The sequence below is a fragment of the Pipistrellus hanaki genome, assembly GCF_964339955.1.
Source record: "Pipistrellus hanaki genome assembly, chromosome: 4".
NCBI classification, from domain to species: domain Eukaryota; kingdom Metazoa; phylum Chordata; class Mammalia; order Chiroptera; family Vespertilionidae; genus Pipistrellus; species Pipistrellus hanaki.
Genome location: NC_140506.1, coordinates 90,412,615 through 90,439,584, shown reverse-complemented (window position 1 = coordinate 90,439,584; position 26,970 = coordinate 90,412,615). Strand labels below are relative to the sequence as shown.

Below are 26,970 nucleotides of genomic sequence, written 5' to 3'. Positions count from 1 at the left end.
TGAGATGCTAATATTTGCCTCCCCAACGACCAAGGAGCATATCATTTATTCACTCTTCCTGGAGGTGGGCGCACCCGAGGCTCTGAAGGTGGGGTCCAGCCCGGGACTCCCTCTCACTGATTAAGACAGGGACCTGGCGCCCAGACCGTTTGGCTCCATGGATAGAGCGGAAGGGCATGCCCCGTGGTTGTAGGCTCGATCCCCAGTAGGGGGCGTGCAGGAGGCAGCTGATCCATGTTTCTCTCTCATCCATGTTTCTACCTCTCTATGCCTCTCCCTTCCTCTCTGTAAAAAATCAATAATAAGTAAGTAAATAAATAATAGATAGGGACCTCGCCACTCCCAAGATGGCGCCGTTTCCAACAACGTCCTTCCCGCATAGGATCGCTGCCGGACTCCCACCACTCCCCGCGACACCCCGGCCGAGACTTCCCTCGCCACGGCGCCAAGATGGCGGCCGGCCATACGGTCTGAGTAATCCGCTTTCTGACCACTTAAAATGGCGGCCTCGGGGCGGGGCCTCCGGGCGCGGGGAACGCTGGGAGCCGGCGCGCGGGACGCCGGGAACGGGGCGGAGCGCGGCCGCGCCGGCGCGTCGAGTGGGAGAGGCAGCTGCTGCGATGGTGAGCGGGCGTGGGGGAGGGGCGCCGGGCTGGGGCCGGGGGCGGCGGGGGCCGCGGGCCGCGGGCCGCGCGGGGGGGTCGGGGGGGCCGGGTCCCCCGTTCATGCCGGCCCGCTGCCCCCAGGACGTTTTCCTTATGATCCGGCGCCACAAGACCACCATCTTCACGGACGCCAAGGAGTCGAGCACCGTGTTCGAGCTGAAGCGCATCGTCGAGGGCATTCTCAAGCGGCCGCCGGACGAGCAGCGGCTGTACAAGGTGCGGGGCCCCGCCGGCCCCGGGAGGGCGGGGGCCTGGCGGAGGCTGGGACCGGGGCGATCGCTGCCCGGAACCGCCTCCCCGCGCCTGGCCGGAGGCGCACGGAGGCGGCGTCGTTGATGTAAACAGTAGTGGACGCCGCGGGCTGAACCTCCCCCACGTGGGGCGGTGTTCGAACTCGGGGAGACGGAGCACCGATAGCGTTCTCCCCACGCGAGGTCGCGGTGAGGTAGGGATGGGATTAAAGCCGCGCGCCAGGCTCTGTGCTGAGCGCCGCGGGCCGGCGTCGCAGTCGCATCCGATCCCTACAACGGTCCCACCCGCGGCGACGTTCCGGCTCTTGACATCCCTGCTCTGTTGTTAAGGCAACGGGCTAGGCGAGTGGCCACTTAGGAGCCCAAGGTCATTGGCCCCGCCAGGATTTGATTCTGGATACCTTTCACCCTCCGCAGGCCCATCAGAATCACACTCACCCCCAGACACGCCATACAAAGCAATGATATTTGGGTGACTCCGGTCCCACCAGCACTTCACTAAACGGCTGTTACTCCCCAACCTTGCTGTTGGGATAAAGCTCCCGCACCCCCACCCCTCCCTTCTTACGACCAACTGGTTATTTAGCAAGGATGGCTGTGGTCTGGGTTTTCATTGGGGGAATCTGTGTGTCAGCCCCCGATTCAAGTCTCTGGGAGCACGAGGGCCTTCACCTAAGTGGCTGATACCTACCCGGCTTCCCTGCCAAATGTACGCCATCCCTCTGAAATCTCCTGCTGGGAATCCCAGTAATTCCCATTTTACAGATAAGGAAACCTCACGTCAAAAGGTTTACTTTGTCCAGGGCTGCAGAGCTGGGATTCAAACCATGGCTTGCCTGTGGCCAGATTAAGTAACTGGCTCTTAAGATTAGATTCGCCAGGAGTTTGGGGAATAAACATTCCAGAGCCCCCACCTTGGGAGGTTCCAATTTGGAGAGACTTGACTGTAGCCCCTGGAAACTTGGATGAACTCTGTCCTGGGCCCTCCTGTGGGCTGTCTCTCTACCCTTTCTGACGCCCAATGGAGTTGACCAGAGAAGTTTTGGGATTTGACCCTCCTGGGGCCTCTCCTGAAACCCTGCCTGCCTCTCTCCTCAGGATGACCAACTTCTGGATGACAGCAAGACCCTGGGCGAGTGTGGCTTCACCAGTCAAACAGCGAGGCCACAGGCTCCAGCCACCGTGGGGCTGGCCTTCCGGGCAGGTGAGAGGGGCAGCCAAGCCAGCCAGGGTTAAACAGCCAAAGTTAAGGGGTCATCAGGAAGCCTGCAATTATTCTTCCAGGACAGTGTTTTCCCAGCCCACAAACATCAGGCAATATCTGGTGACTGTATTTGTTACCCCACAAACAAGACGCTTGTAGAAATTGGAGCCTATTTCGTGAAGGATTCAAAGGTCCCTATTCATGACACCAGTTTACATTTACAGGGGGCTTTTTTCCCCTTCCTTTTCTTAATTCCCATCCCCCTACTCTTCTCCCCCTTTGGCAACCACCAGCTTATCTATGGGTCTGTTTTATTGCATTTATTCATTTGTTTTGTTTTGTTTTTTAGATCCCACATATGAGTGAAATTATAAGGTATTTGTTTTTCTCTGTCTGACTTCATTTTAGTATGATACCCTCTAGGTCCATGTTACGGCAAATGGCCAAATTTCATTCTTTTTTTTATTGCTGAATAATATTCTATCGTGTGTGTGTCCCCACATCTTCTGTAGGTCATGTCCATATCTTGGCTGCTATTAGTAATGCTGCAGCGAACAAAGGAGTGCATATAATTTCTTTTCAAATTAGTGTTTTTGTTTTCCTTGAATAAATATCCAGAAGTGTAATTGCTTGGTCAATATGGTAGCTCTATTTTTAATTTTTTGAGGAATCTCCATACCGTTTCCCATAGTGGCTACACTAAGTTTACAGTCACACCAACAGTGTATGAGGGTTCTTTTTTCTCTACTTCCTCACCAGCACTTGTTACTTGTTGATTTATTGATAGCATTCTGACAGTTGTGAGGTGATAGTTCATTGTGATTTAATTTGCATCATTAGTGATGTTGAGTGTCATGTTTGTTGGCCATCAGTATGTCCTATTGGGAGAAATGTCTGTTCAGGTCCTCTGACCGTTTTATGTAATTGGATTGTTGTTTTTTTGGTGTTAAGTTGTATGAGTTCCTTAAATACTTTGGATATTAACTCCTTACAGATGTGTCATTGGCAAATATCTTCTCATTCAGTAGGTTGTCTTTTCATTTTGCTGATCATATCGTTTGCAATGCAAAAATTATTTAGTGACGTAGTTCTATTTGTTAAGTTTTTTTTTTTCTTAATGTATGTATTTGATTTCAGAGAGGAAGGGAGAGGGAGACATAGAAACATCAGTGATTGAGAGAATGTCACTGATTGACTGCCTCCTGCATGCCACACTAACTGGGGATTGAGCCTGAAACCCAGGCATGTGCCCTGACCTGGAATCAACTGTGACCTTCTGGTTCAGAGGTTGACATAACCACTGAGGCATGGCTGGGTATAGCTTTGTGTTTGTTTTGGTTTTTTTTAGATATATTTTTATTGATTTCAGAGAGGAAGGAGGGGGGGGGGGGGAGAGAGAGAGAGAGAGAGAGAGAGAGAGAGAGAGAGAGAGAGAGAGAGAGATGGGGTTGGGGGGAGAAAAGAGAAAATGAAATAAAGATGAATGGAAGAGAATCGTTGATTGGCTGCCTCCTGCATGTCCTCCCCACTGGAATCAGGAATTCAGTGGTGATCTCCTGGTTCATAAGTCAATGCTTAACCACTGAGCCATGCCAGTCTTTGAGAATTAGTTCTAATTCTGAGAAGAATGCCATTGGTATTTTCATATAATTGCCTTGAATCTGCATATTGCTTTAGGTAGTAAGGACATTTAACATTTATCCTTCCAGTCCATGAGCAAGCTGTAAAGCTGTACCCTTACATGTATTTGTATCTTCTTCAGTTTCTTCAGTGTCTTATAGTTTTCAGATATAGGTCTTTCACCTCTTGAGTTTATTCCAGGTATTTTTTAAAAATATGGTATATATAATTGATTTCAGAGAGGAAGGAAGAGGGAGAGAGAGATAGAAACATCCACAATGAGAGAGAATCATGGATTGGCTGCCTCCCGCAAGTGTCCTTGACCGGAAATGAACCTGGGATCTTTCAGTCCACAAGCCAACGTTCTATCCACTGAGCCAAACTGGCTAGGGTGAAGGAAATTCTTTCTATTGATGCAAATAACATAGCAATCTTAATTCTAAACAGTGTTTGTGATTTTTAGTCCAATAGTCTTCAGTCCAGTAGTTAAAATAACTGCTTTCTTGTTATCATTTCAAACATTTCTTTAGGACACAATGTTGCTTTGGGCTCAGTCCAAAGGTTATTTTGTCTTAGCATTCCAAAGATTTGAGGCATAAAACATGCAAGGCAGCTCCTCCTGCATGTCAGCTCTGGCTCCATTTAGTTTTGACAAGTTTCGCCATGGAGTATGATATTACCTGTGGATTTGTCATATACAGTCTATACTTGTATGTTGAAATATGTTCCTTCTATACTCATTCTGTTGAAGAGTTTTTGTCATAAAAGGATGTTCAATTTGTCATACTTTTCCTGCATCTATTTATATGTTTTATTTTGTTAATATGATATATCACATTGATTGATTTATGCTTGTCCATCCATCCTTGTATCTCTGGGATGATCTTCTTGATCATGGTGTTTAATCCTGGTTTGCTAATATTTTGTTGAGAATTTTACATCTATGTCCATCAAAGGTATTGACTTATAATTTGTCTTTTGTTTGTTTTTTGTAATGTCTTCATCTGGTTTTGAATGAGTTTAGAAGTGTTTCTTCCTCTTTTGAAATAGTTTAAGAAGGTTAGGTTTAATTCTTCGAATGCTTGGTAAAATTTATATGTGAAGTTGCCTCCTTCTGGGCAGCAGGCCTGGGGTGCGATTGCTGGGCTGGCCTGCGCCTCCCTCCGCGGGGCTCCGCAGAGGAAGCGCTGGCTGGGTAGCCTGGGCCTCCATCTAATGTATTTTTCATTTCAGTTATGTGTTCTAAAGTTGTGCTTGTGATTATACTTGCTAACTTTGTTGAAGTTCTAAGTTCCTCTTTTCTACTCTCAAGTTTAGAGAGCATCCTTATGATTATTTGAATTCTTTGTCAGGAAAATCACTTGTTTCCGTTTACTTCAGGTATTTTTCTGGGGATTTTTCATGTTCGTTCATTTAAGAGATACTCTTTTGTCTTTTCATTTTGTTTGACTTTCTGTTTGTTTTTATAAAATACACAAAATGGCTCTCTCCCCCAGTCATGAAAAAGTAGCCTGAGGTAGAAGCAGCCTATGTAGGTTGTGTGCTGGGTGGTTCTGGCAGGCAGGTAAGGGGTGTCAGGTGCATGTGGTAGTGACCTGTCGATTTTCTTTGCTCCGGGCTGAAATGGGCTTAGGCAATGTTTCTGGGAACGTGCTACAGGGACCTTGTAGTAGGCCAGAGCACCTGGCTAGAGCCCATGACCACCCTGTGGAGGCAGAGGGGGACATAAACCAGTTTGAGGAAACAATGCCAAACTTGTAGAATTCCCTGCAGTCCCGGGGCTCCCCACCTTTCTCTGCACACGCTCTTCTTTGTTTATTGTACAGAAAGTGGTCTTGTGAAGAAGTTACCTCTATGTAGTCTTAGCTGGAGCACTAGCCTATGTGGGCTAGTGTGGCTCCCAGCAGGGAGGCCAGGTGTTTGTGGTGATGCCTTATTCCTGGCTTGTTCCCTCTGTTGGGAGACAAAAGACTGCAGTGTAGCCAGGAACACCCAGGGTGATCTTGCAGGTAGGCCAAAGCACCTGGTTAGAGCTCCCAGCCCTGTCAAGTCTAGGGGAATGTGAACAATGGTGCTCACTGGCTTCTCTGGCCAGAGTTCCCACAGCTGCTAGACGGCTTTGTGACTTCCCAACCTTCTCTATTCTCTTGTTGTTCAGAAATTGTTCATTCAACCCTGTTATCTTACATGAAGAATTGCTTTATTTGTATACTTAGTTTGCTCATGGGAAAGGGCGTGTTTAACTTTCTCCTATGCTGCCACCATCTTGGACCTGAGAGGACCTACTGAGTACCTGGGCCCTGTGCTCTGTGTTCTATTTTCGTTGTAAGGTCTCCTCTTTGTTTTGTTAATCCTCACCCAAGAATATTCCCGTCCCCCCATTGATTTTCAGAGTGGAAGGGAGGAATGGGGAGATAGAGACTCTTTGGTGCTTGGGCTTGTGCTCTAACCACTGAGAATACTGGCCAGGGCCTATCTCATCCTCTTGGTAGCCCTGAGAGGTAAGCATTGCCATCCACATTTTGGAGGTGTGGACACAGACTTGCCAGCAGTTATGTACTATGGGAGTCATAGTTCAGATGCAAGCTGCCAGAACCTTGCCTGAGCTTGGCACTCTCTTAACAGTACATTACTTAATCTCCCAGCTTCTCTGTGCAGACTAGAAACTTGTACCATATTAAGGATAAGTTAACTGTATGTGGGGAATTCAGATCATTTGCTAAGGTGGGTAGTGTTTCCTTGTGCAGCTTGCAGGAGGACAAGACATTGGTCTCCTTACCCACAAAATGGCTTCAGTTAGGGAATTGACAGAGTTCAACTTACATGTTAAATGGCATCATCCAGACTGTACCCAAGGAATGGGAAAGGTTGATGAAGGCAAGAATTGTCACTGGATTTAAGATGAATTGGTTATAAAGCTGGTTAGCTGTCTTAACTTCAGTACTATTGATATTTGGGGTTGGGTAATCTTGTGTGGGGTTGTCTTGTGCATTGCAGGATGCTTAGCATCTCTGACCACTACCAGAGATGCCATCTGCAGACTTCCATCTCACAAGTTATGATAATTCAAAGATTTGCCGGATTTGGCCAGTTTTCCCTGGGGGGACCTAAGAGATTGAGAACAGTCTCCTGGGTGGAAGGAAGTGCAGAAGAAAAGTGAAATGGAGCCCAAGCCCATTTTGCTCAACGGATTAAGAGCATCAGCCTGTGGACCAAAGGGTTCCGGGGTCAGTTCTGGTCAAGGGCACATACCTCAGTTGCAGGCTTCTCCCTGGCCTGGCCCTGGTCAGGGTTTGTGCAAGAGGCAATCAACTGATGCGTTTCTCTCACATCGATTTCCCTCTCTCTCCCCCTCTCCCCAAAAATCAATGGAAAAATATCCTCGAATGAGGATTAACAATAAGAAAAAGTGAAATGGGGTTCATTTGCCCTGTGCTGACAGGGAAGCCATTGTTTCTAAAGAACCGAGAGCCATTTTGGCCAGTTAAGTACTCCAAGGCAATGCATAGGGCATTGGGATCAGAGTGGTGATTCATGTGGGATGGTTGGGGAAGGCTCTCTGAGGAGGTTTGGTTTGAATGTCATGGAATAGCATAGCAGTCTTGGGCCACTAAGTGCAAAGGCTCTGAGGCAGAAAAAGCTTGATATGGGAACTTGGAATAACACAGGAGTGACTGGAAAAACAAGATGGCAAGAACTTCACGTTTTACTCAGACTATAAGATATTGGAAGATTTTAAGAAGGGATGAAATAGCCGAAAACCGGTTTGGCTCAATGGATAGAGAGTTGGCTTGGGGACTGAAGGGTCCCGGGTTCGATTCCGATCAAGGGCATGTACCCAGTAGGGGGTGTGCAAGAGGCAGCTGATCGATGATTCTCATCGATGTTTCCGACTCTGTATCTCTCTCCCTTCCTCTCTGTACAAAATCAATAAAATATATATATATATATATATATATATATATATATATATATATTTTTTTTTTTTTTTTTTTTTTTTTTAATAAAGGGATAACATAGTCTGGTTTAATTATTTTTTAAAATTCTCTCCAAAGAATATTTTTCTCATTGATTTTTAGAGACAATGGGAGAGGGAGAGACACATTAATTGGTTGCCTCCCGCACAAGGCTGGGGATTGAGCCTGCAATCAAGGTTTATGCCCTTGAATGGATATGAGCCTGGGACCCTTTCAGTCTGAGGGTTGACACTCTACCACTGAACCAAACCAGCTAGGGCTCATTTGATTTTTAACCCTTTGCACTCCGCTGTCCCCTCTCAGGGGACATCGGAATTCTATAATAGCATATCACTCGGATGTCCCCTCTCAGGGGACATTGCAGTTTATTAGTGATTACGGGGAATTGAGTTAATTCAACGCACGTTTCGCAAAGTAGCGTCGAGTAGCTGGTAGCCAATGTCCAGAATGGTTCGGAGTGCAAAGGGTTAAAATCACTGCTTGGTGGAGAAGGGATGTGAAGGAAACAAGGAGATAGGTGCAGAAGGTAAGGAAATGGGCTCTACGATGGCCAGGCACAGGGAGAACAGGGTCAGTTAGCCCTGTAGAGGTGGGAGACATTCCAATAGGGCCACTGAACCTAGGCCAGGGGTCTTCAAACTACGGCCCGCGGGCCACATGCGGCCCGCAGAGGAGTCTGATCCGGCCCGCCAGGTTTTTTGGGCAGTGAGCGCAGCCGAGGTGTTACAGTAGGAATTAGTAGTTGATATAGTCCGGCCCTCCAGCTCTCTGAGGGACCGTGATCTGGCCCCCACTTTAAAAAGTTTGAGGACCCCTGACCTAGGCAGTTGGATGTAGGGAGGACAGGGTTGTGGAGGAGACTCATGGGGGGGGGGGGGGGGGTTGGAGAGGGTTTGTTTGCCCAGAAGTTAGAGGTGGGTATCTCCTCCAGCTCCCCCCATTTTTTTCTCTCCAGATGATGCATTTGAAGCTCTGCGCATTGAGCCCTTCTCCAGCCCTCCAGAGCTGCCTGACGTGATGAAGCCACAGGACTCAGGAAGCAGTGCCAATGAACAAGCCGTGCAGTGAAAGGGCCTGGGGCCCGCTCCTCCCCAGGGCTCCAACCTCCCCCCCTCCCCAAATAAAGAGATTTGGGTGTCTGCCTGGTTGCTGCCTCTTTATGCGCACCCTCTCCTGACTCCAGGCATCATCCTCACCAGGGTGGAGCTCATTCCTTGCAAGACTCCTTCCTTCCCAGCCCTCTCTTGCTTGCAGGCTGGCTTGCTGGACCACAGGCTCTCTGTGTTCATCAATCCAGCCCCAGCCCAGCCTGTCTCTCAGGACATGGGGAAAGAACTGGGAGAAACCCAGAGCCCTAGGGCTAGTCTTTTCAGTCTGCTCCTGTGGGGGCAGGGGGGCTGGCTGCACACACAAAAAATTGTTCATTCCCAATAAATAGTCCCCTTTGCTGCTTCCCCCCCACCTCCCCACACTGGCTTCCAGGCAGGTGCCTCTTTCCTGCTCAGAGACCAGAAGCGAAAGTGTAAGCCAGAACCAGTGTGTCTTCAGCAGTCTATGAAGAACCCTGTAGTTGGTCACTAGAAGGGGCAGCTCTTCTCCCTGCCCTTCTCCACCCTCTAATAAAGACTCTGTAGACTCATTTCCTGCATTTCTCATTTTTATTTGACAGAAAAAGTTGCTCTTGCTGTACAGATTTTAAAAAACCAAAATGTCCTTAAGAAATGTGAAGAAAAGTTGGGGGAAGGGCCACAATCTCACTGGGGGGGCGGGGGGGGGGGCAGTGAGGGCCAGCTAATTTTAACTCCTGCCCCTTCCCATAACACCAGTTCTCAAGTCCCAAATCACCACCTCACCCTCTCCCCTGCACTCAGGGGTAAATGGGGGGGAGACGACAGTGCCACCCAGGCCCTTTCTGACTCAAGACAAGGAATCCTGAACTCTATTTCCTCCTCCAGCAACTCCCATTCTTACTCCCACCCACGCCCAACCCCCCCAAAACGTGAACCAGAAAAACTCACAGATTAAACATTTCACAGGAACAAAGAAAAAAAAGGGATAGAGAAAGAAGGGAACCCCTTCAAGATGCTGCCAGGGTTTGGAGGGGACAAGCACCCCTCCCCACACACACACACACAGCTGTTGGGGAGAAAAGGGGGCACTCCCTGTGGCTCCAGAAATTGGGGTGCGATGGGATTCCATTCCCCTCAAAAAACATTCATGGAGACCTGCAACAGAGAAGAACACCATTAATGCCATCTCGGGCAGCCAGAGCTCAAATAAGGCTCAGTCCTGGGGCAGTGAGACACACCTGGAGGAGCGGTGCCGCACTGGGCGGGGGCTAGGTGTCTCCCTCCTGCGCTTGTGGCCTGGGGAGCGACTGTCCCCACGCTGACCTCTTCGGGAACCATGCTCACTGCTGCTGCTCCTGCAACACACAACAGACATCAGATCACAATACACACACACACACAATCTCCTGCATCTTTAAGCCTGAAAACTTTTTGCAGAAGTCAGCCAAACTGGGCTGGCTATTGGCAAGAACACATTAGTGGCCCTACCTCTGTTGGTCCTGTGGTGAGGGGTGTTGGCGCTCGGCAGGTGAATAGCTGAGGGACCGGGAGTCCCGGAGGGAGTCTATTGGCTTCCGGGGACTGCGGGACCTAAGAGCAGAGAAGGTCCCCATAGTGCCACACACTTCCAAACCCACCAGCCAGCACTCAGGACCACCCCCCAGGTCTTGACCACCAAACCTCATACCACACAGGGCCAGCCTCAGACCCACCTTTGTCCGCTCACTCACCCAGCCGCCCGCATACCATCCACCGAATGCCCCAGTGGGCAGGGCATGGGGGATGGGGCGGTGGGGGACACAAAGGTAAAGACAGTCCCTGCCCTTGGAGGGGCTGTCTGGTGGTGAAGGCAGGCCAAGAGGCACACTCTCAGCCTCATGTGTGGGAAGCAGCCCCACAGGGACTGATATAGGTAGACCTGGGGACTCGGGGGAGGGAGATGAAGGGAAGGGGGCAGGGTAGTCTTCTCGAAGGTGCTGTTTGAACGGAGTCTTGCAGAACGAGGAGTTCACCAGGCGGACAAGGGAATTCCAGGCAGAAGGAACAGCATGTCCAAAGGCATGGGGTTCTCCTTAGACTGCAAGGCGCTGGGAGTGGCTGGAGCAGAGGGCATGTGTGGGGGCGGGCAGGAGAGGAGAACACAGGGCAGGCAAGGCCAGTTGGTGGAGAGCCTCACACGCCATTCCCGCAGAGACGGGGCTTTATCCTGCAGGCCACAGGGCGTCCCAGAAGGATTTGTGGAGTGGAGGGAAGTAACCAGATGTGCGTTTTAGAAAGATCCCTCTGGCTACATGTGGAAGAGAATGGCGTGGAGGCAGGGAGACAGGGAAGAGGCTGTGGACAGAGTCAGGAGATGATGACGGTGGCCAGACCAGAGGCCTGGCAGTAGCAATGGGGAGACTTAAAAGCTAGAATCCCTGGGAACAGGGACCAGGCTGCACGTCAGGGGCAGAGAGAAGGAACCTAGGACTCCCCAATTTTGGCTGGGGCACCCACTTGGATGGCGCAGCCCTTGTCAGAACAAAGCACAAGAGTTATGTGGAGAGAAGAAATTCTAACTCCTCCCATACAACCAGACACCAGAGTCCATGAGACACCCATCAGGGAGGGATCTCACACTTCCAGGGACACATCCCACCCCTACCACCGCAAGCAAGGTAGCACTCACCTCCGCTCACCAGGGGGTGGCTTCTTGGGACTTGCAGGTTTGGGCAAGGCCTGAGGGTCAGGCTTAGCAGGGGAAGGAGAGGATGTAGAAGAGGAAGAGGAGGAGGAGGAAGAGGAGGAGGAGGAAGAGGAGGAGGAAGAGGAAGAGGAAGAAGAGGAAGAGGAGGAAGAGGAAGAGCTGGAACTGGAGCTGCTATCGCGCCTCTTCCTCTTGGCTGGGGTTGGTTCCTGAGGTCGTCCCTCTCGTTCATTCTCTTTGGGGGCTGGGGGAGGACTAGGGACCCTGTAGGAAGAGTACAATGTCACAAGGAGAGACAAGCTGCCCCAACCCCAACCCTACCTTCCAAGACCGGGAGGAAGGGCAGTGGGGGAGGGGTGCTTGAGAAAGGTCCTGGGAACTCTCCCAGCCAAAGCCAGAGAGCCAGTGACCCAGTGAGCATATTCTCTGGAGAGCAGTGGCCCCAAGCTGACCCAACCTCTGCTAACATAAGCAATAGGCTGGGGGTCTGCAGCACAAGGGATCAAGGTTAAACCTCAAGAATGCCCCTGATGAAGGAAAACGGCCCCTGGGCTCAGGTTTGGGTGCAAAGCTGGGTGGTCTCCTTCCTTGGAGAGCCAGCTTGGGTAGGCTCCTGTGTGTGTGCGCGCGCGCTGGCTGGGGGAGGAGCTGTCCTGCCTGAAGGCAGGAAGAGGGATGGGATGACCTCTGAAGATCCTTCCAGCCCAGGGAGTTCCTCTTGAGGTCTAACTGCCATCCCTCCTGCTGTAAAATTAAGTCCATTTCCTCTAGTTCTGTCCTCTGTAGGGATGGAAAACTTATCATTATCCTCTAGAGAATTAACCTTTGGAGATTTTTCTGTCCCATTCCATCCACCAACACCCCCAACCCACATTCTCTCTATTCCCAGCTTAATGGCCATGTCCCCATACCACCTAAACAAGCCAAGAACCCTCTGGATGGGGTTACCTTCCCCATCCCGACCCAACCTTTATACAACCTTCCCCTTGGAAAAGTTCTCACAGCCAAGTCCCCTTACCTCTTCAGTGCTACCTCGGGTTGAAGGGGAAGGCCAGAGCCCTCCGAGTCACTGGAACTGGAGCCAGAGGAGGAGGAAGAGGACGACGACGACGACGACGATGAGGAGGAGGAGGAACTAGACGACGACGATGAGGAGGAACTCCGCCGCTCCTTTGCTGGCTGTAGGGCCCCCGTGGAGGCAGGTGGTTCCCCCCCCTCAGGGTGGGAACCCCCAGGGACAGGGACAGAGAGCATGCCATTGTGGTCACCAGCAGAGGATGTGGTCTTTGCCGACCCAGAGAGGGACTGAGATCCTGCTACAGGGGTGGTCTGGGCAAGCAAGGATCGGGATTGGTCAGAAAGAGCAGATGGCCCAGGGGACCTAGGCCGATCCTGAGCTGGAGGGAGAACAGACTGTGAGGGAGGAGCCTGAACCATTCTAGAAACAGGAGAGGGAACCCGTTCAGAGGTCATTCTAGACTGGCTTGGGGCAGCTGGTGGGGTTCTGGAGCCTGGGCCTCCTGGTGGGGTTCTAGACCTGGCTCGGTCAAGGAGCGGTGGTGAGGTTCTGCCACTAATGCGCTCATAGGCAGAAAGGGGCACCCTGGGGCTGGTGAGGTTTGCACCAGACAAAGCTGGAGCCATTCTAGCACTGGTGAGGCTTGTAGGGGCCAAGGATGGCGGGGTTCTTGAGCTGGCAATATTCACAGAAGCTGTGGCATGTGTAGATCTAGGACCCACCAAATTTGCAGGGGTTGGTGCCTGGGATGTTCTGGAGCTGGATGGGTAGTTTGCAGAGTTTGGGGGTGTGCCAGAGCCTGTGAGACTCAAAGCTGCCAATGCTGCTGGGGTTCTGGCTCCTGGTAGGTTCACAGCTGGGGCTGTAGGGGTGCGTGGATCAGCGAGGTTCACAGCAGATGGTGTGACTGCTGTTCTGGGGCTGGTCAAGTTCATGGCTGCTGCTGCAGCTGGTGTTCTTGAGTCAGCCAGGTTTACTGCTGTTGGTATGGCAGGTGTCCTGGCGCTGGCCAGATTCATGGCTGCTGCAGATGCTGCAGGAATCCTACTGGCAAGGCTGGCAGCTGGGGCTGTTCTGAGGCTCATAAGAGGCACTGGAGCAGGAACCTGGGACATTCTTGCAGCAAGGCCTGCAGCAGACATGGCTGGAGGAGGCCGAGCAGTGCCAAGACTGATGGCTGTCAGGGCAAGTGCAATTCTAGACTGAGCATGATTTTCTGGCACAGATGTTCTAGGATGATCAGGAATTCGGGGACCTGGACCATCCATCATGGAGCCACCAGCTTGCTGCAGGACAGACATGGGTGTTCTAGAGCTACCAAGGGGTTCAAGCATTCCAGGTGATCTACAGCGGTCAAGAGGAGTTGGTGACATGCTAGGACGACTGAAGCAACTCATTCTGGAGCTATTGAGTGCTACTGGAGGCGTCCGAGAACCAGAATGATTCCTTGTTGCAGGAGGAGTAGCAGAACGTGAACGATCAGAACTACTTCCAGATACGGATCGTCTACGGATGGCTGGAGGAGATCTTGTTAAGGACCTTTTACCCCGTGTCATTCGTGGAGTACGAGATCTAGAACGGCGGCGGACAAGCGATGAACGACTTCGAGAGCGTTTCCGTGGCAAAAGTGGGGTTCGAGACCTAGAGCGGCGCCGAATAGCTGGAGGCGTTCGAGACCTAGATCTGCGGCGTGTCACTGGAGAGGTCCGAGAGCGGGATCTCCTTCGAGTTATTGGACTGGTGCGAGATCGCGATCTCCTGCGGGTGACTGGGGATGTTCTGGATCTGGATCTTCTGCGAGTGATAGGCGAGGTTCTGCTTCGAGATCGCCTCCTCATTACTGGTGGAGTTCTAGATCTAGACCTTCTGCGAGTCACTGGTGGTGTTCTAGAACGGGAACGCCGGCGGGTTGGTGTTCTGGATCTTGAACGCCGGCGAGTTACTGGTGGTGTTCTGGACCTGGATCGCCTTCGACTCACTGGGGATGCTCTTGAGCGAGACCTTCTTCGAGTCACTGATGTCCTAGATCTTGATCTTCTTCGACTGACTGGTGAAGTACGTGACCTGGACCTACGTCGGCTGACCAGGGGTGTTCTGGACCTGGAGCGTCGATGAGTGGCTGGAGACCTGGAACGCTTCCATGGGGCCGGTGATGTGCGTGAGTGGGAACGCTTCCGACTGGTTGGGGGTGTCCGAGAGCGACCTCTTCGACGTCGAGTTCGTGAACTCTCTTGTCGGGCAGGAGACCTCGAGTGGTAACCAGAGCCTCCTCTGCGCCTACGAGTAACCCGAGACCTTGACCGGGTCCGCTGTCTTCTTCGAGAAGTTGACTGAGACGATCCAGACCTATCTCGACGTCGGGTTGTTCTGGTCTTCTCCCTCCTTGACCGGGAACGGGACCTCTGGAGCCCACGAGGCTTTGGTGAAGGAGAACGACCTCTCCTTGAAGTTGTCTTAGTGCGGGGGGATGAAGCTGAACGGCGCCGGCGTGAGGATCTTGACTTTTCAGCCGGCTCTGGGGAAGATACTGAAGGACTTCGACGGCGTCGTGGGGGAGTTCTAGAACGTGTATCTGGTGAGGAAGATGCAGAACGACTTCTGCGGGAGAGTCTGGTCTTCCTAGCCCTCTCAGATGATCGCGAGCTGCGACGACGAGGTGGAGTGCGAGACTTAGTCTTGGGCTGTGGTGATGACCTAGAGCTTCTTCTAGCCATTCTGGATTTGGGAGGGTGTTCTGGAGAAGACTCAGAACTGCTGCTCCCTTCAGGAGAAGGACCTCTACCTTTGCTTGATGAACCTGATCTGCTTCGTCTGGGAAGGGCCCGAGGGGCAGGAGCCTTGGGTTCAGGAGAGGAATCAGAACCACTCTGTGCCCTCGATGCTGCTCTTGGCTTATCTTTAACTTCAGGGGATGAGCCAGACCTACTGAGCTGAGGAGAAGGTCGGGATTTGCTATCGACCTCAGGAGATGATCCAGAACGACTCCTTTGTCTAAGTGACATTCGTGTTTTAACTTTAGCATCTGGTGAAGAATCTGATTCACTTCTTTCCTGAGTGGATGCACTGGGTTTCTCATCAAGTTCTTGAGAAGATCCAGATCGACTTCTCTGCCCAAGTGGAGACCTACCCAAAGTCTTTTGTTCAACTGATGATTCTGACCCACTTCTTTCTCTCTGGGGCGTAATACCCTTGAGTTCTGGGGATGATGGAGAACGACTCCTTGGCCTTGGAGTCTGAGGTAAAGCTTTTGGTTCTGGAGAAGAATCACACTCACTTCTCCCCCTGGATGGTGTTCTGGGTATGTCTTTCATTCCAGGAGAGGATCCAGATAAGCTGTGCCTTGAAGGAGACCCAGACCCATCTCTAACTCCTGGGGAAGACCCAGACCTGCTTCTCCTTGAGGGGGTTCTGGGTAAATCATCTTTCGGTTCAGGAGAAGATGCAGAACTACTTCTTTCCCTTGAGGGTGTTCTAGGTATTGGTGAAGAGAGAGTCCGATTTGATGACATTCCTGCTTTTTCCACTCCATCTGGGGAGAACTCAGAACTGCTGCGTCTGGAGGACCTCAATTGTTCTTTCATGTCTAGAGATGGGTCTATCTCCAACTGACTAGGAGGTTCATTTAAACCTTTAACCTCAGCAGAAATTCCAGTATTTATTTCTGCAACAGGACCTGAGTTTCTATATTCTAAAGGTGACTCATAGCTATTCTCCCGGGGAAGGGTATTAGACAGTTCCTTATGTTCTGGAGAATAATGTGGCCCACTCCAAGTTGACGCCACTGCAGGGAGTTCTGCTTCCAAAGAAGCCTGTGACAACTGGCTTTGGTCAAGAGTCAAAGACATAGCAGTCCTTTCTTCTTTTTCAGATGATTCAAAGGTACTTCCAGCCATTTCTTTAAGTTCTGAAGAAACATGGGACAAGACCTGGTTTGAGGACACTTCAGATTTGTCAGCTACCTCCCTTAATTCCTCATCTTGGCTTGGCTTAGCTAATGGACTACTTTGGTCTTTTGTATCTGGAGATGACCCAACACCACCTCTTTCCTTTGAAGAGGTTCTAGGTGTATGTTTGAGAACTGGTGAGGACTCAGGTCTATTCTGTACTGGAGGACTCAATTTGTCACTTAGCATAGGTGAAGTAATATCCTCCTGAAGGAGTAAGTCTGTTTGCTTTTTCAATTCAGAAGGCTCCAATCTACTCTGCCCCAAAAGAGATTTGCAGTCCATTGCAGGATATGGGGAAGAGTCAGACTGGGATCTGTTCTGTTCAGGAGACATTCCAGATTTCAGCCTAGGACTCATTGACAATTTGCTTTTATCTTGTGTTGTTGGAGATCTGGGTACAGACTCAGTGACAGGAGAAGAGGACCTAGACTGACCACCCTTTGGGGGTGTTTGAGATTTGCTCTGCAGAGATAGTGTGTCATAGTGACTCTGTCTCCTTTCTGGACTTGAAGTGTCAGATCTAGAATCTAGTAAAGTAAGAGATTGTCCTTCCTGCTGCAGAGATGAGATACCAAAATAGCTCTCTTCTGGTGGTGTGTTAGACTTTAGTCCTGAACAGAGCGAGAATGATCCAGAACTTTGTGCTGATGAATCTTTAGACATCTCTTGGGAACCTGGTGACCTTGATCCAGAAAGACTGTGGCCTGGTGAAGTTTGAGGCTGTACTTTGGGGCTTGGCGAAGAAGACCCTGAGTGACTTTTTCTTGGTGATGTTCCAGGTTTCACTTTGGTATCTGGTGAGGAAGATCTAGAGTGACTGTGTCTTTTTAACAATATAGATTCTGCCTTGGAGCAAGGAGACTCTGATCTGTTTTGCCTTGGTGGTGTATTAGATGTCACCCTACCAGGACTTGGAGAAGATGAACCAGAATGACTCTGGGTTGGTGATTTTACTGCCTTTACTTTGGGTTGTGGAGATAATGACCCAGACCGGCTCTGGCTTGGAGATGTGCTTGATTTCACTGCAGGTGGCGAGGACACAGAGCTGCTCTGTCTCAAAGGGGTTCTAGACTTCACCTCAGGGTCAGGTGATGTTTCAGAACAGCTCTGCCTTTGTGGTGTTGCACATTGTTCATTTGCCTGAGGACTTGTTACAGATCCTTGTCTTGGTGGTGTTCCAGATTTCCCTTTAGGTTGAGATGAACCAGAAAGACTTTGCTTTGATGGTGTTTTAGATTTCTCATCAGGTGAAGAACCAGAGCGACTTCGCCTTAGTGGTGGTGTTTGAGATTTAGCTTTAGATTGGGATGATCCAGAGCGGCTGCGCCTAGGTGGTGTCTGAGACTTTTGTTTAGGACAAGGAGAGGACCCAGAAAGGCTTCGTCTCAAAGACAAGTGAGATTTTGCTTTGGATCGTGGAGAGGAGAGAGACCTGCTCCGCCTTGAAGAAACACGGAATTTTTTCATTTCTGGGCTTGAGTTGGACCTGCTCCTTCTCTGTGATGTTCTGGACTTATTCTTCCGCTCTGATGATGAGCCAGACCTGCCTCTCCTTTGTGGGGTTCTAGAAGGAGACCTTCCCCGTCTAACTAGACTTCTACTACGGGATCTTCGTCTTGGAGGTGTCCTAGACCTAGATCTCCCTCGTCTTGCTGGTGTCCTAGACCGAGATTTTCCTCGCCTGGCTGAGGTTCTAGAGCGAGACCTGCCACGCCTGGCTGGGGTCCTAGAGGAAGACCTGCCACGCCTGGCTGGGGTCCTAGAGCGAGACCTGCCGCTTCTCCTGGCTGTCGATCTGCTACGAGACCTCCGTCGTACTGAGCGGGTCCTAGATCTGCGCCTAGCTGGTGTTCTAGACCGAGATCTGCCCCTCCTGGCTGGTGTTCTAGACCGAGACCTGCGCCTGTTCGGTGTTCTGGATCGTGATCTACGCCTCGTAGGTGTTCTAGAGCGAGATCTTCCCCGTCTGGCTGGTGTTCTAGAACGAGATCTGCCCCTAGCAGCTGGGGATCTGGAGTGTGACCTTCCTCGCCTTGCTGATCTAGATCTGCCTCTTCTCTGGGTATTTCTGCTCCTGGACCAGCCTGGTCTCTGAGGAGACCTAGATCGGCCACGTCGTTGGGGACTTCTAGATCGCCCCCACCTCTGTACAGACCGGGACCTATACCACTGAGGGGACCGGGACCGAGAATGACCTCGTTTAGTAGGGGTTCGAGACCGCGATCGCCCCCTCTTCGCAGTGGTAGGGCTAGGGGACCTCCCCATCCTACGAGGAGTAGGAGAATGTGACTTATCCCTCTTTCCTCTGCCAAGTGAGCGACTCTTCGATGCGGGAGAAGAAGAAATCTCTCGGTGGGACCCTGGAGCTGGTGTGGGTTTGGGACTTTCAGGGGAAGAGCTGGCATGCCGAGAAACTTTGGTTGGTTGAGGGGATGGTGGGGAGCTCTCTGAAGATGATTGGGGAGGTTTCTCAGGAGACTTAGGTGGTAAACGACCCCGGGTTGGGGAAGCTTCAGATGGGGGGTTCATTGGCTCCTGACTTATGGGGGCTTTTGCAAGGGGCTGTGGGGAGCTGCCATGTTGCTCAGCGAGGAGCAGAGTGGGAGCAGATGGTTCTGTGCCTGTGCTGCTCCTTTCCGGAGAGGGGCTAGGTCGAACTGCAGATTTCTAAGGGTGGGGGGGGGAAAAAAAGCAGGAATAGGGATATGTAAGCACTAAAACTTTTTATCACCCATATGATTCCAACACGCTTTCCAAAAGAATTTTTTTGCATGTCCCATTATACCAACTGGTCCTTTTCCCCACGATAAACCATCACATTTATTCAATAACAAGAGACCATTTAACATAAAGAACATTGGGGGAAAACACATAGATAGGAACAGTCTGTGACCTCAAGAGTCATATAATATAGAAACAGCATGTAAACAACATAGTATATTTTACAGAAAAGAGCTGTTATAAAATGTTGTAAACACAGAAAACAATATTTTTAAGTGGAAAGATAAAGAAGTTCACTAAAATGCTGGACTCTGACTTTATCCTTGAAAAATAACTGTATTAAGTAAAAGAAAAAAGGCACAGACTTGAGAACTTATATAAATAAAAAACACTGGGATGGAGCACAGGAAAAGACAGAGAACATAGAAAACAGATACAAGTGCTAAGAATTTAGCAAAACAGCAATTAAAATATAATAGTTGAAGCAAGAAAACATTAGTGTTTGCATTAGATTAGCAAGTATAAAAGAACAGGTGCTGAAAAAAAAACCATTCCAGAATAGTGTTTTCAGATCGCAGGTAGCAACCCAGTGGGTTCAAACATTTTAGTTAACCACAATCAGCATTTAATGAGATAAAATATTAGAGGAATCTAAGCAGTAAGATCAAGTATAAAGAACCTTTATATATAAACTTCTATATAAACAGGATGATAATGCAAAACCTTCATCAAGTGAAGTCTGAAAACCACAATTCTTAAGAATTTGCAAATATAAAAGAAAACCTAACAAATAAGACAGAAATACAGGGAAGGGGAAACAAACAAAACAAACCAAACAGAATTCACCCAGCGAGTGTGGTTTAGTGGGTGAGCTTATTATACCTATAAACCAAGAGGTCCTGTTTAGGGCACATGCCCGGGTTACAGACTCAATCCCTAACAGGGGTCTGCAGGAGAGGCAGTCAATCAGTGTTTCTCTCCCGTTATCTTTCTTTTCTTTTTAAATATATTTTTTATTGATTTTTTACAGGGAGGAAGAGAGAGGGATAGAGTGTTAGAGACATCGATGAGAGAGAATCATCAACCAGCTGCCTCTTGCACAAACCCTCTGGGGATGTGCCTGCAACCAAGGTACATGCCCTTGACCGGAATCGAACCTGGGACCCTTCAGTCCACAGGCCGGTGCTCTATCCACTGAGCCAAACCGGTTAGGGCTCTCCTGTTATCTTTCTTTCTCCTTCTCCCTCTCACTTCCTTTCTCTAAAATAATAAACATATTAAAATAAACAAAAACAAAACAAAAACACACAAAAGACAATAACCCCGAATTCATTTAGCTCAATAAGCTCTTGTTTTTCTTCATGCAAACACCTAACTTAAGTCCATATCCCTGTACGCCCATAAACATCCATTAACTCATTTAACATACCTCCTCCTTTTTGTCTTTGTCTTCATAAGGGCTAGTAGGCTGTTTTGTAGGTTCTGGGCTGCTTGGATGCCCTGTGTTGTTGGTACCTGGTTCTCTGGAAGGTGCATCTCCCTCCCCTCTGCGCCCTGAAGCAGGGGAAAGACTCTGCCCTGTCAAGGCAGTTGTATGGGTTTTTGTTGCAGCACTTCGAGACCTGAGGGAGGTAATTGAGGATGGGGGAGAGAAAGGAAATCAGTTCAGGGGAGTACAGAAAACCCCCTCCCCAGCACCCCCCTACCTTTCCTGACTGTACACAACCCTCTTCCAAGAAACCTTCTCTTATTCATAAGATTCAAATCACTCACTGACATTCAAGTCCAATTCACTTTGGTTGGTCCTTCTCTTCCCAACACGATGCCAAAAAATGTTCTCCCTCTACCCCTTTGTTCACCTCCCACAAACCTCCCAAAACCCTCCACCCAACCATTCCCTACCCACTTCATTCACAACTCACCTCTGAGCCCACCTCCTTCAGGAAGCCTTCCCCGATTAAGGAAGCCAGGGCAAGGATTCCTTCCTCCCCCAGACACCACGAACAACCCCCCCCCCCCTATTCTGGAAGTCCATATACATCAGAACAAAACAAAAACAAAATAAACAAAACAAAAATAAAAAATAAAAATAAAAAAAAGAGAAGGGGAAATGTATATGTCTGTCCATCCTGTTGCTTTAGCCTGTCAGCTCCTAGAGGGCAGGGACCGTGTCTTCCGAATGGTCTGTGCAGCGCCTAGCACACCGTGGGCGCTCAATAAATATTAAATTAATTAACCCACAAGTCCCTCTCCCTCCCTTCCTCCTGGACCACCCCTTACCGACTACGGGAAGTATCAGAAGAGGAGGCAGAGTCAGCAGAAGTTGAACGGTGGGCCCGGCGGCTCTTGGGGGCTGGTGTTGTACTTCGAGACCTGAAGGAAGACCACCACCCATAACTCAGGTACTGTCACACCTGTACTGATTTCCCCTCATCCATCCCTCAACCCTTTATCAGTTAGGTACATGACACATTCTATCATAACCCCTTAGATGGCATTCATCTACTTCCTAATTCTGCTCCAATTCACTCACCGCTTCCGCTTCTTGTCCTTAGATTTACGTTTACTCTTTGGAGTGGGAGACCTAGGAATTAAATTAAAGTTATTAAAAGTAATAATCATATTTAAAAAATGAAATGAAAAAATTAGGAAGTTATTGAAAAATCAAGGAATTGAGCTTTACTTCAAGAAAAAAGCCCCACAGAAAGCAAGCAAGGCCATCAAGCAATGGTTCACTGCTCTGTATGCCACTATGTTCCTTATGCCCCAAAGAGCTCTTACCTATGCTTCCGTTTCTTGGATTCAGACTCTGACCTGTTGGGGGAGAAAAAAGATAAAACATAAACCAGTAACTATACTTGGACTCATTAGGCCTCTCAAATCACTCCATGCACTACCACCTCATACCTGTGCTTCTTCTTCTTAGAGCTCTTCTTCCTCTCTCGCCGAGGAGAGCTGCTCTCTGACCTCCTAAAGATGAGTTCAGAAACAAGGTCATTCTGCTTGGCTCTGTCCTAGCCCTCCCACTTGTAACACCCTACCACTAAAGACTTGTAAAGCACCGAACAACACCACCAGTCTTAAAGTCCCAGACCTAAGTCCAGGACTTATTAAAATAAAAAGCATAGGTACATGGTCTTTATATCAACAAACATCAAAGTGAAAATCTCAGAAAGACAAAATGCTGTTGGCCAGTTCTTAACTGATAAAGCTACAGAATCAACCCTTTCCATTAAAGCAGCATACACATTCCTTCTCCCAGCTGAAATTGAATGGTAACTCCCTCTTCCCTGAGATAACGCTCTCCTGCTTTCTAGAAGCAAGAATTCTCTATAGAGACAGATATACAGGTTGATTGGGGAGAAAAAAAATGCAAGCCTGACAGGGCTAATCCTCTAGCTTACTACAGTAACTTTCCAACTAACTTACCGTCCTCTATCTTTCTTCTTTTTCTTCTTCTTTTGCTTTGGGGTTGGTGAACGAGAGCTACTGGACTCCCGGACAAGGCTGGGAGAAAATGAAAAGAATGGGTGTGAAGACAAATTTTCTCATAGATATTTCAACTTCAGAAGAACAAAATCCAAAAAGTTTGGGAAGAAACAGTCCACCAAAATAAATAAATAAAATAGATCAGAGTATTTAGAATTAGAAAGAGAAGCTGACACTGGTTTCTTGGACTTATGTACCTGTAAGGTTTGGGAGGCTCAGGAGCTGGTTGTTTGGCTTCTCGAGCACGACGCTGAGGATCAAAAGAGCTCCCATCCACATAGGAATCACTGATGCCAAAGGCAGCACGGAGTCGCTCATTCTTTTTCTCATTCAATTCTGCCAACTGGTGAGTCTCAGTTACCCTAGAGGGGGAAAAAGTAGCAAAGCTGTGAAGAATACAATCATTTTTACAGAATTATAGGCAGGAGCCAAACAGGATTAGGAAAAGGAAGACAAAATTGGAAGTACAATGTAAGAAGAGAGAAAAGAAGGATCAGTATATAGTCCAGAGGAAATCAAAGAAAGAAACACTCACGCTGGTCTCTGCCCTGGGGTCTCCTCCTTGCCCCCAGGGTTCACATCCTTCTCCAGCAACATGAGTCGAAAGGTCGCCACTTTTTCCTGAATTTGCTGTTCCTCGTACCTGGAGAACAAATCCCTTCAGGGTTAAAGCTTGATTATAGACACTTCCCACGTCCCCGGTTTAGTTTCCTCATTCCCAGCAGGGTCCCGTCCCTCTCCATGCACACATAGGGCTTTTCACTCACTGTCACCCAAAGCACCCTTTTCTTAAGTCCTCCTGATCTTTTCCCTGTCATCTTCCTTCTACTTACTACACCCTCTAGAACAGTGGATTTTAAACATGCTACACTCGGGCCAAGAGAATAAAGTTAAACAGGCAGAGTTTCAGGTGTTCCTCAACTTCAACAAAAACAGGTCTTTCATTTCCTAGGATTATAAAATAAGGTGCATTGTATAAAAGGGGCGTCACTGCTGAAGTTTGAAAACCACTGCTCTAAAAGGTTTTCTCCCTGAATGTGCTCCTTTCCCAAAATTTCACTTCCTATCCAACCCATGATCCTCTCTTATCCAGCCAGGTATTCCAGTTCCTGTTTTCCTACCTTTGCTACTTTCCAAGGCCTCAATCCTTAACCTTCCTCTTCTCTTTCAAGTAACAACACTGATCAGCTTACCTAAATCTTCTCTTGCCTGGTCTCTGCTTTCCCACCTCTCCCTTAACGCACTTTTTTTTTTTTTTTTAATCTCAATGGCCCCCTTTCCCCATGTGCCTGTCTAAATAATTCAAGCTCCCTCAGATGTCCCAGACAGTTTCCTCATCTCCCACTCTGAACTGTCCCTTAGCTCCTTTCAATGTGGTAGTTCCTTTACCTCCACCCCTCCTACAACTCCTCTCCAGGCCTCTTTCAACAAGTCCTAAGCTTCCTACCCCACCTAACTCCCCCAGCTCTGTACTCATTCAGTGCTTGGCTCTCCCGAGCCCTCCCCTCACCCCTGCTCTTCCATCATCTCCTCCAGCTCGAGGCATCGCAGCTCCACTCGCCGCTTGCGCTCGTGGTCCAGGATGTCAGGATTAGGCCGCTTCACCAGGGCAGCCTCCAGGCGCCGCAGTTCCTCCTCTCCCTTGTAGTCAGGCCGCTCACCCCGGCGGCCCCGAACCAGGGACAGGTTGCGCTGGACGTAGCCGTTGGTGCCGCTGCCCCGGGGCGTCGGCAGCCCGATCCCGTTGTACATGGCCCCGTGCCCGGGGGGAGGGGGCACCACCGCTCCTGAGGGGGAGCGGGGAAACACGGGTCAGGCCCCTGGCCCCAAGCTAACCACTTACCACCACCCAAATCCCTGCTCTCCTTCATCCCTATTACAACATGTACACACACACTGAACAACCTTCACCTGCATAACCTTCCTCTTCTCCTAACAAAACCTTCCTTCCCACAATGCTTTTTTTCCACCAACTCATAGCCCAGCTCTTACATTTTCCTTCAATGTCCAAAAGTCATTCCTACTTGCAACTAGACTTTTTTTTTCCTACCTTAAGCAAACAAAGATCCTTTCAAATTTTTCCATACTGTCCCTTTATTCTCTTTTGGCCCCAACACACACAACTGGCGTCTCCACAACTACGCTAACTCCTAACCTCTGGTTACTGGAGGTCTCCAAACTGGCACAATAAACACTCAAGGGCCTATAGTTCAAGTTCAAAGACTTTCAAGAACTGACCTAAGGATTACAGACTACCCTATTATGAATACAAAATGGACTAAACAGCCCCCAGATATCTAAATAGGTAGACCAACTGATTAAAAGAAATAATGCATGTCAGAAACTCAATCTTAGAAACAATCATCATACTTTACTTCCCAGGGGCCATTTTCTTGATTCCAAATATTTATACCTCTTGTCAACTACCCTGATACCTTATTCCTTCAATTTCCTTCCTACAGGATTTCTCTGATTTGCAGCTCATCCAAGTCTCCCTAACACCTGTTAAGTATTACCTGTTTTTAATTCAATGCTCTAAATACATCAAACCAGCCTCCTCTATTTCAACTGTTCCCATACCTTCTCTATTCAGTCTTATAATGAAAAACAACGCCTCTTTTAGTTCACCATCTCTAGGTCAAACTGTCGGCTTTCCCTACCAGTCTCCTGTATCTCACTTCCTAGTTTTTCTCTTCCAGCCCTGCCTTATCACTCTCCCTTTATCTTCATGCCTCCCACCTGTCCTATTCTCTCAATTTGTCCCAATCTCAGCATGACTCTAAGGAGCCCTCAAGCCCCAGTTTTTCTTGTTAAGATTTCTTGGCTACACATAGTCTACTCCTTTCTCGTATTATATATACTCTAGTTCTTTCTCAAACTTATCCTGGCCAAGATAATTTCACAAAGCATAAATGTGTTAGGAAAACTACCCAAGGAACAAAGTGGATAGGTTAGTGAAAGTAGAGGGAAAAGAGACTGAATTGGATAAAAGGGAAGGCTATGTTTTTTAAAATCCCAGAATAAAGAAACATCATACAAATGCCTGGGAAAATGTACTAAAGCAATTAAAAAAAAAAAAAAAAAAAAAAAAAAGGTATGGCAAGATGTTGAATGGAAGGGAGATAGCCCAAACTCCAGAAAAGCTTGGGACCCCCAATTTTAATTCTAGGTCCCTGCCCACCCCAGTAGCAGATTCAAGAAGAAATTGAAAGCAAAAAAAGTAACCATAACAGGTAAAGGGAATGACAGATGAGGCTAAGTCTAGGAAAGGCAAGTGATAATGACAAAGAAATGAAAAACTATAGCACAAGAAATCAGTTTCTCTACCTTCCAAACCTTTCACTTTTTCAAATACCAATCCTCCCCACTCTAAACCTAGGTCCTTCTTTGTCTCTCTATACCCCACCTAATTTTCCCTTTACAGATTGCTTCTGACCTGCAATTAATTCTTCAGTTGAACCATTCACCCACACTTCCATACCACCTCACACAATAATCCTCCCACTCCCTAGGGAGGTTAAACCAGTAGCTGCTAAGCAAAGGGTATTAAGTCACAACGAACTGGAGAACTTGCAGAGAACGAGCCAAAAAAAAAAAAAAAAAAAGGAAAAGAAAAAAACAAACCACAGCATCCAAGGCAGTGTTCAAAACATTAAAAGGACCGACCACGGGCACATTAACAACACACACATCACCAAAACCGGATGGCTTTATAAAATAGGGATTCTTAAGCTGGGGTCCATGGACTTTTGAGGGACTGTAAATGCAAGTCACCCAAGCTAAAGGCAGAAAATAAAAGCTTCAAAGGAATACAAAGGAGAATTTTTTCTTTTGGGAAATTATCACGATGCTGAACTAATAAGGATAGAAGGCAACCCTGAAATCCAATATTAAGGTATCCAAGAAACCAAGCAGGATGGAAGGGGGAATGTTACAGAAAATGGATATATATATATATATATATATATATATATATATATATATGTATGTATGTATGTATGTAAAGCAAGCACAGCACCAGGGCACTGTACAGCTGACTTGACACTATGAAACCCAGAAAGCTTAAAATATTAGCTCGGAGACCTAAGCCTGCACACTTAAGATGGAAGGCGAAACAGACGCTCTTCGAATTTTTGATCCAAAAGGTATCTTAAGCGTGACTGGAAACCAAGGCTCAGAAACGTTATGTGCCAAATAATGCCTGAAAGTCCAGCGTTTTCTTCCCCAAGCAAGGCTCCAACAGCCAGCCTCCTCCGTAACTTTAACTTGGGGCGACCATTAAAAAAATAATAACTTAAATTTTAAAAAAGCACATAGTCTGC

The 26,970-nt window shown here is 48.5% G+C and overlaps 2 protein-coding genes and 1 long non-coding RNA gene across 15 annotated transcripts in view; 1 reads left to right on the top strand and 2 right to left on the bottom strand.

Annotated features, from left to right (window-relative positions):
* The first annotated feature begins 332 nt into the window (after positions 1 to 332).
* On the top strand, positions 333 to 9,356 carry ELOB (elongin B). The gene is made up of 4 exons (XM_084882527.1): positions 333 to 623; positions 747 to 881; positions 2,015 to 2,120; positions 8,673 to 9,356. Exons 1-4 carry the CDS (start codon positions 348 to 350, stop codon positions 8,783 to 8,785), a joined length of 630 nt encoding a protein of 209 aa, XP_084738653.1. The 5' UTR covers positions 333 to 347; the 3' UTR covers positions 8,786 to 9,356.
* On the bottom strand, positions 4,711 to 7,668 carry LOC311621964. Its single transcript, XR_014794914.1, has 2 exons — positions 4,941 to 7,668; positions 4,711 to 4,891 (listed from the first exon to the last, which is right to left on the bottom strand). It is a non-coding gene; the product is annotated as an uncharacterized lncRNA (long non-coding RNA).
* SRRM2 (serine/arginine repetitive matrix 2) overlaps positions 9,357 to 26,970 on the bottom strand; it is an 18,529-nt gene continuing 915 nt past the window's right edge. For 3 of the 13 annotated variants that reach the window (XM_084882233.1, XM_084882227.1, XM_084882232.1), the window contains exons 2-15: positions 24,159 to 24,435; positions 23,184 to 23,291; positions 22,846 to 23,010; positions 22,589 to 22,666; positions 22,067 to 22,129; positions 21,941 to 21,973; positions 21,693 to 21,743; positions 21,440 to 21,532; positions 20,589 to 20,781; positions 12,492 to 19,105; positions 11,456 to 11,737; positions 10,276 to 10,377; positions 10,026 to 10,142; positions 9,357 to 9,942 (exon numbers count right to left, since the gene is read on the bottom strand). In XM_084882233.1, coding sequence (XP_084738359.1) covers positions 9,933 to 9,942; positions 10,026 to 10,142; positions 10,276 to 10,377; positions 11,456 to 11,737; positions 12,492 to 19,105; positions 20,589 to 20,781; positions 21,440 to 21,532; positions 21,693 to 21,743; positions 21,941 to 21,973; positions 22,067 to 22,129; positions 22,589 to 22,666; positions 22,846 to 23,010; positions 23,184 to 23,291; positions 24,159 to 24,400 — 8,151 coding nt within the window. In that variant the 5' untranslated portion in view covers positions 24,401 to 24,435 and the 3' untranslated portion in view covers positions 9,357 to 9,932. Of the gene's footprint in view, positions 9,943 to 10,025; positions 10,143 to 10,275; positions 11,122 to 11,455; positions 12,254 to 12,491; positions 19,106 to 20,588; positions 20,782 to 21,081; positions 21,355 to 21,439; positions 21,533 to 21,692; positions 21,744 to 21,940; positions 21,974 to 22,066; positions 22,130 to 22,588; positions 22,667 to 22,845; positions 23,011 to 23,183; positions 23,292 to 24,158; positions 24,436 to 26,970 lie in introns of those variants that run through there. The other 10 variants (XM_084882235.1, XM_084882236.1, XM_084882234.1 and 7 more) reach the window with 10 other exon arrangements.

What these genes read in the sequence shown, in the direction of transcription:
- ELOB (XM_084882527.1), top strand. Translation starts at nt 348, where the DNA reads ATGGCGCCGTTTCCAACAACGTCCTTCCCGCATAGGATCGCTGCCGGA. An exon ending in GAGAGGCAGCTGCTGCGATG is followed by an intron (nt 624 to 746) that starts GTGAGCGGGCGT and finishes CGCTGCCCCCAG; the next exon opens with GACGTTTTCCTTATGATCCG. An exon ending in GGGGCTGGCCTTCCGGGCAG is followed by an intron (nt 2,121 to 8,672) that starts GTGAGAGGGGCA and finishes TTTTCTCTCCAG; the next exon opens with ATGATGCATTTGAAGCTCTG.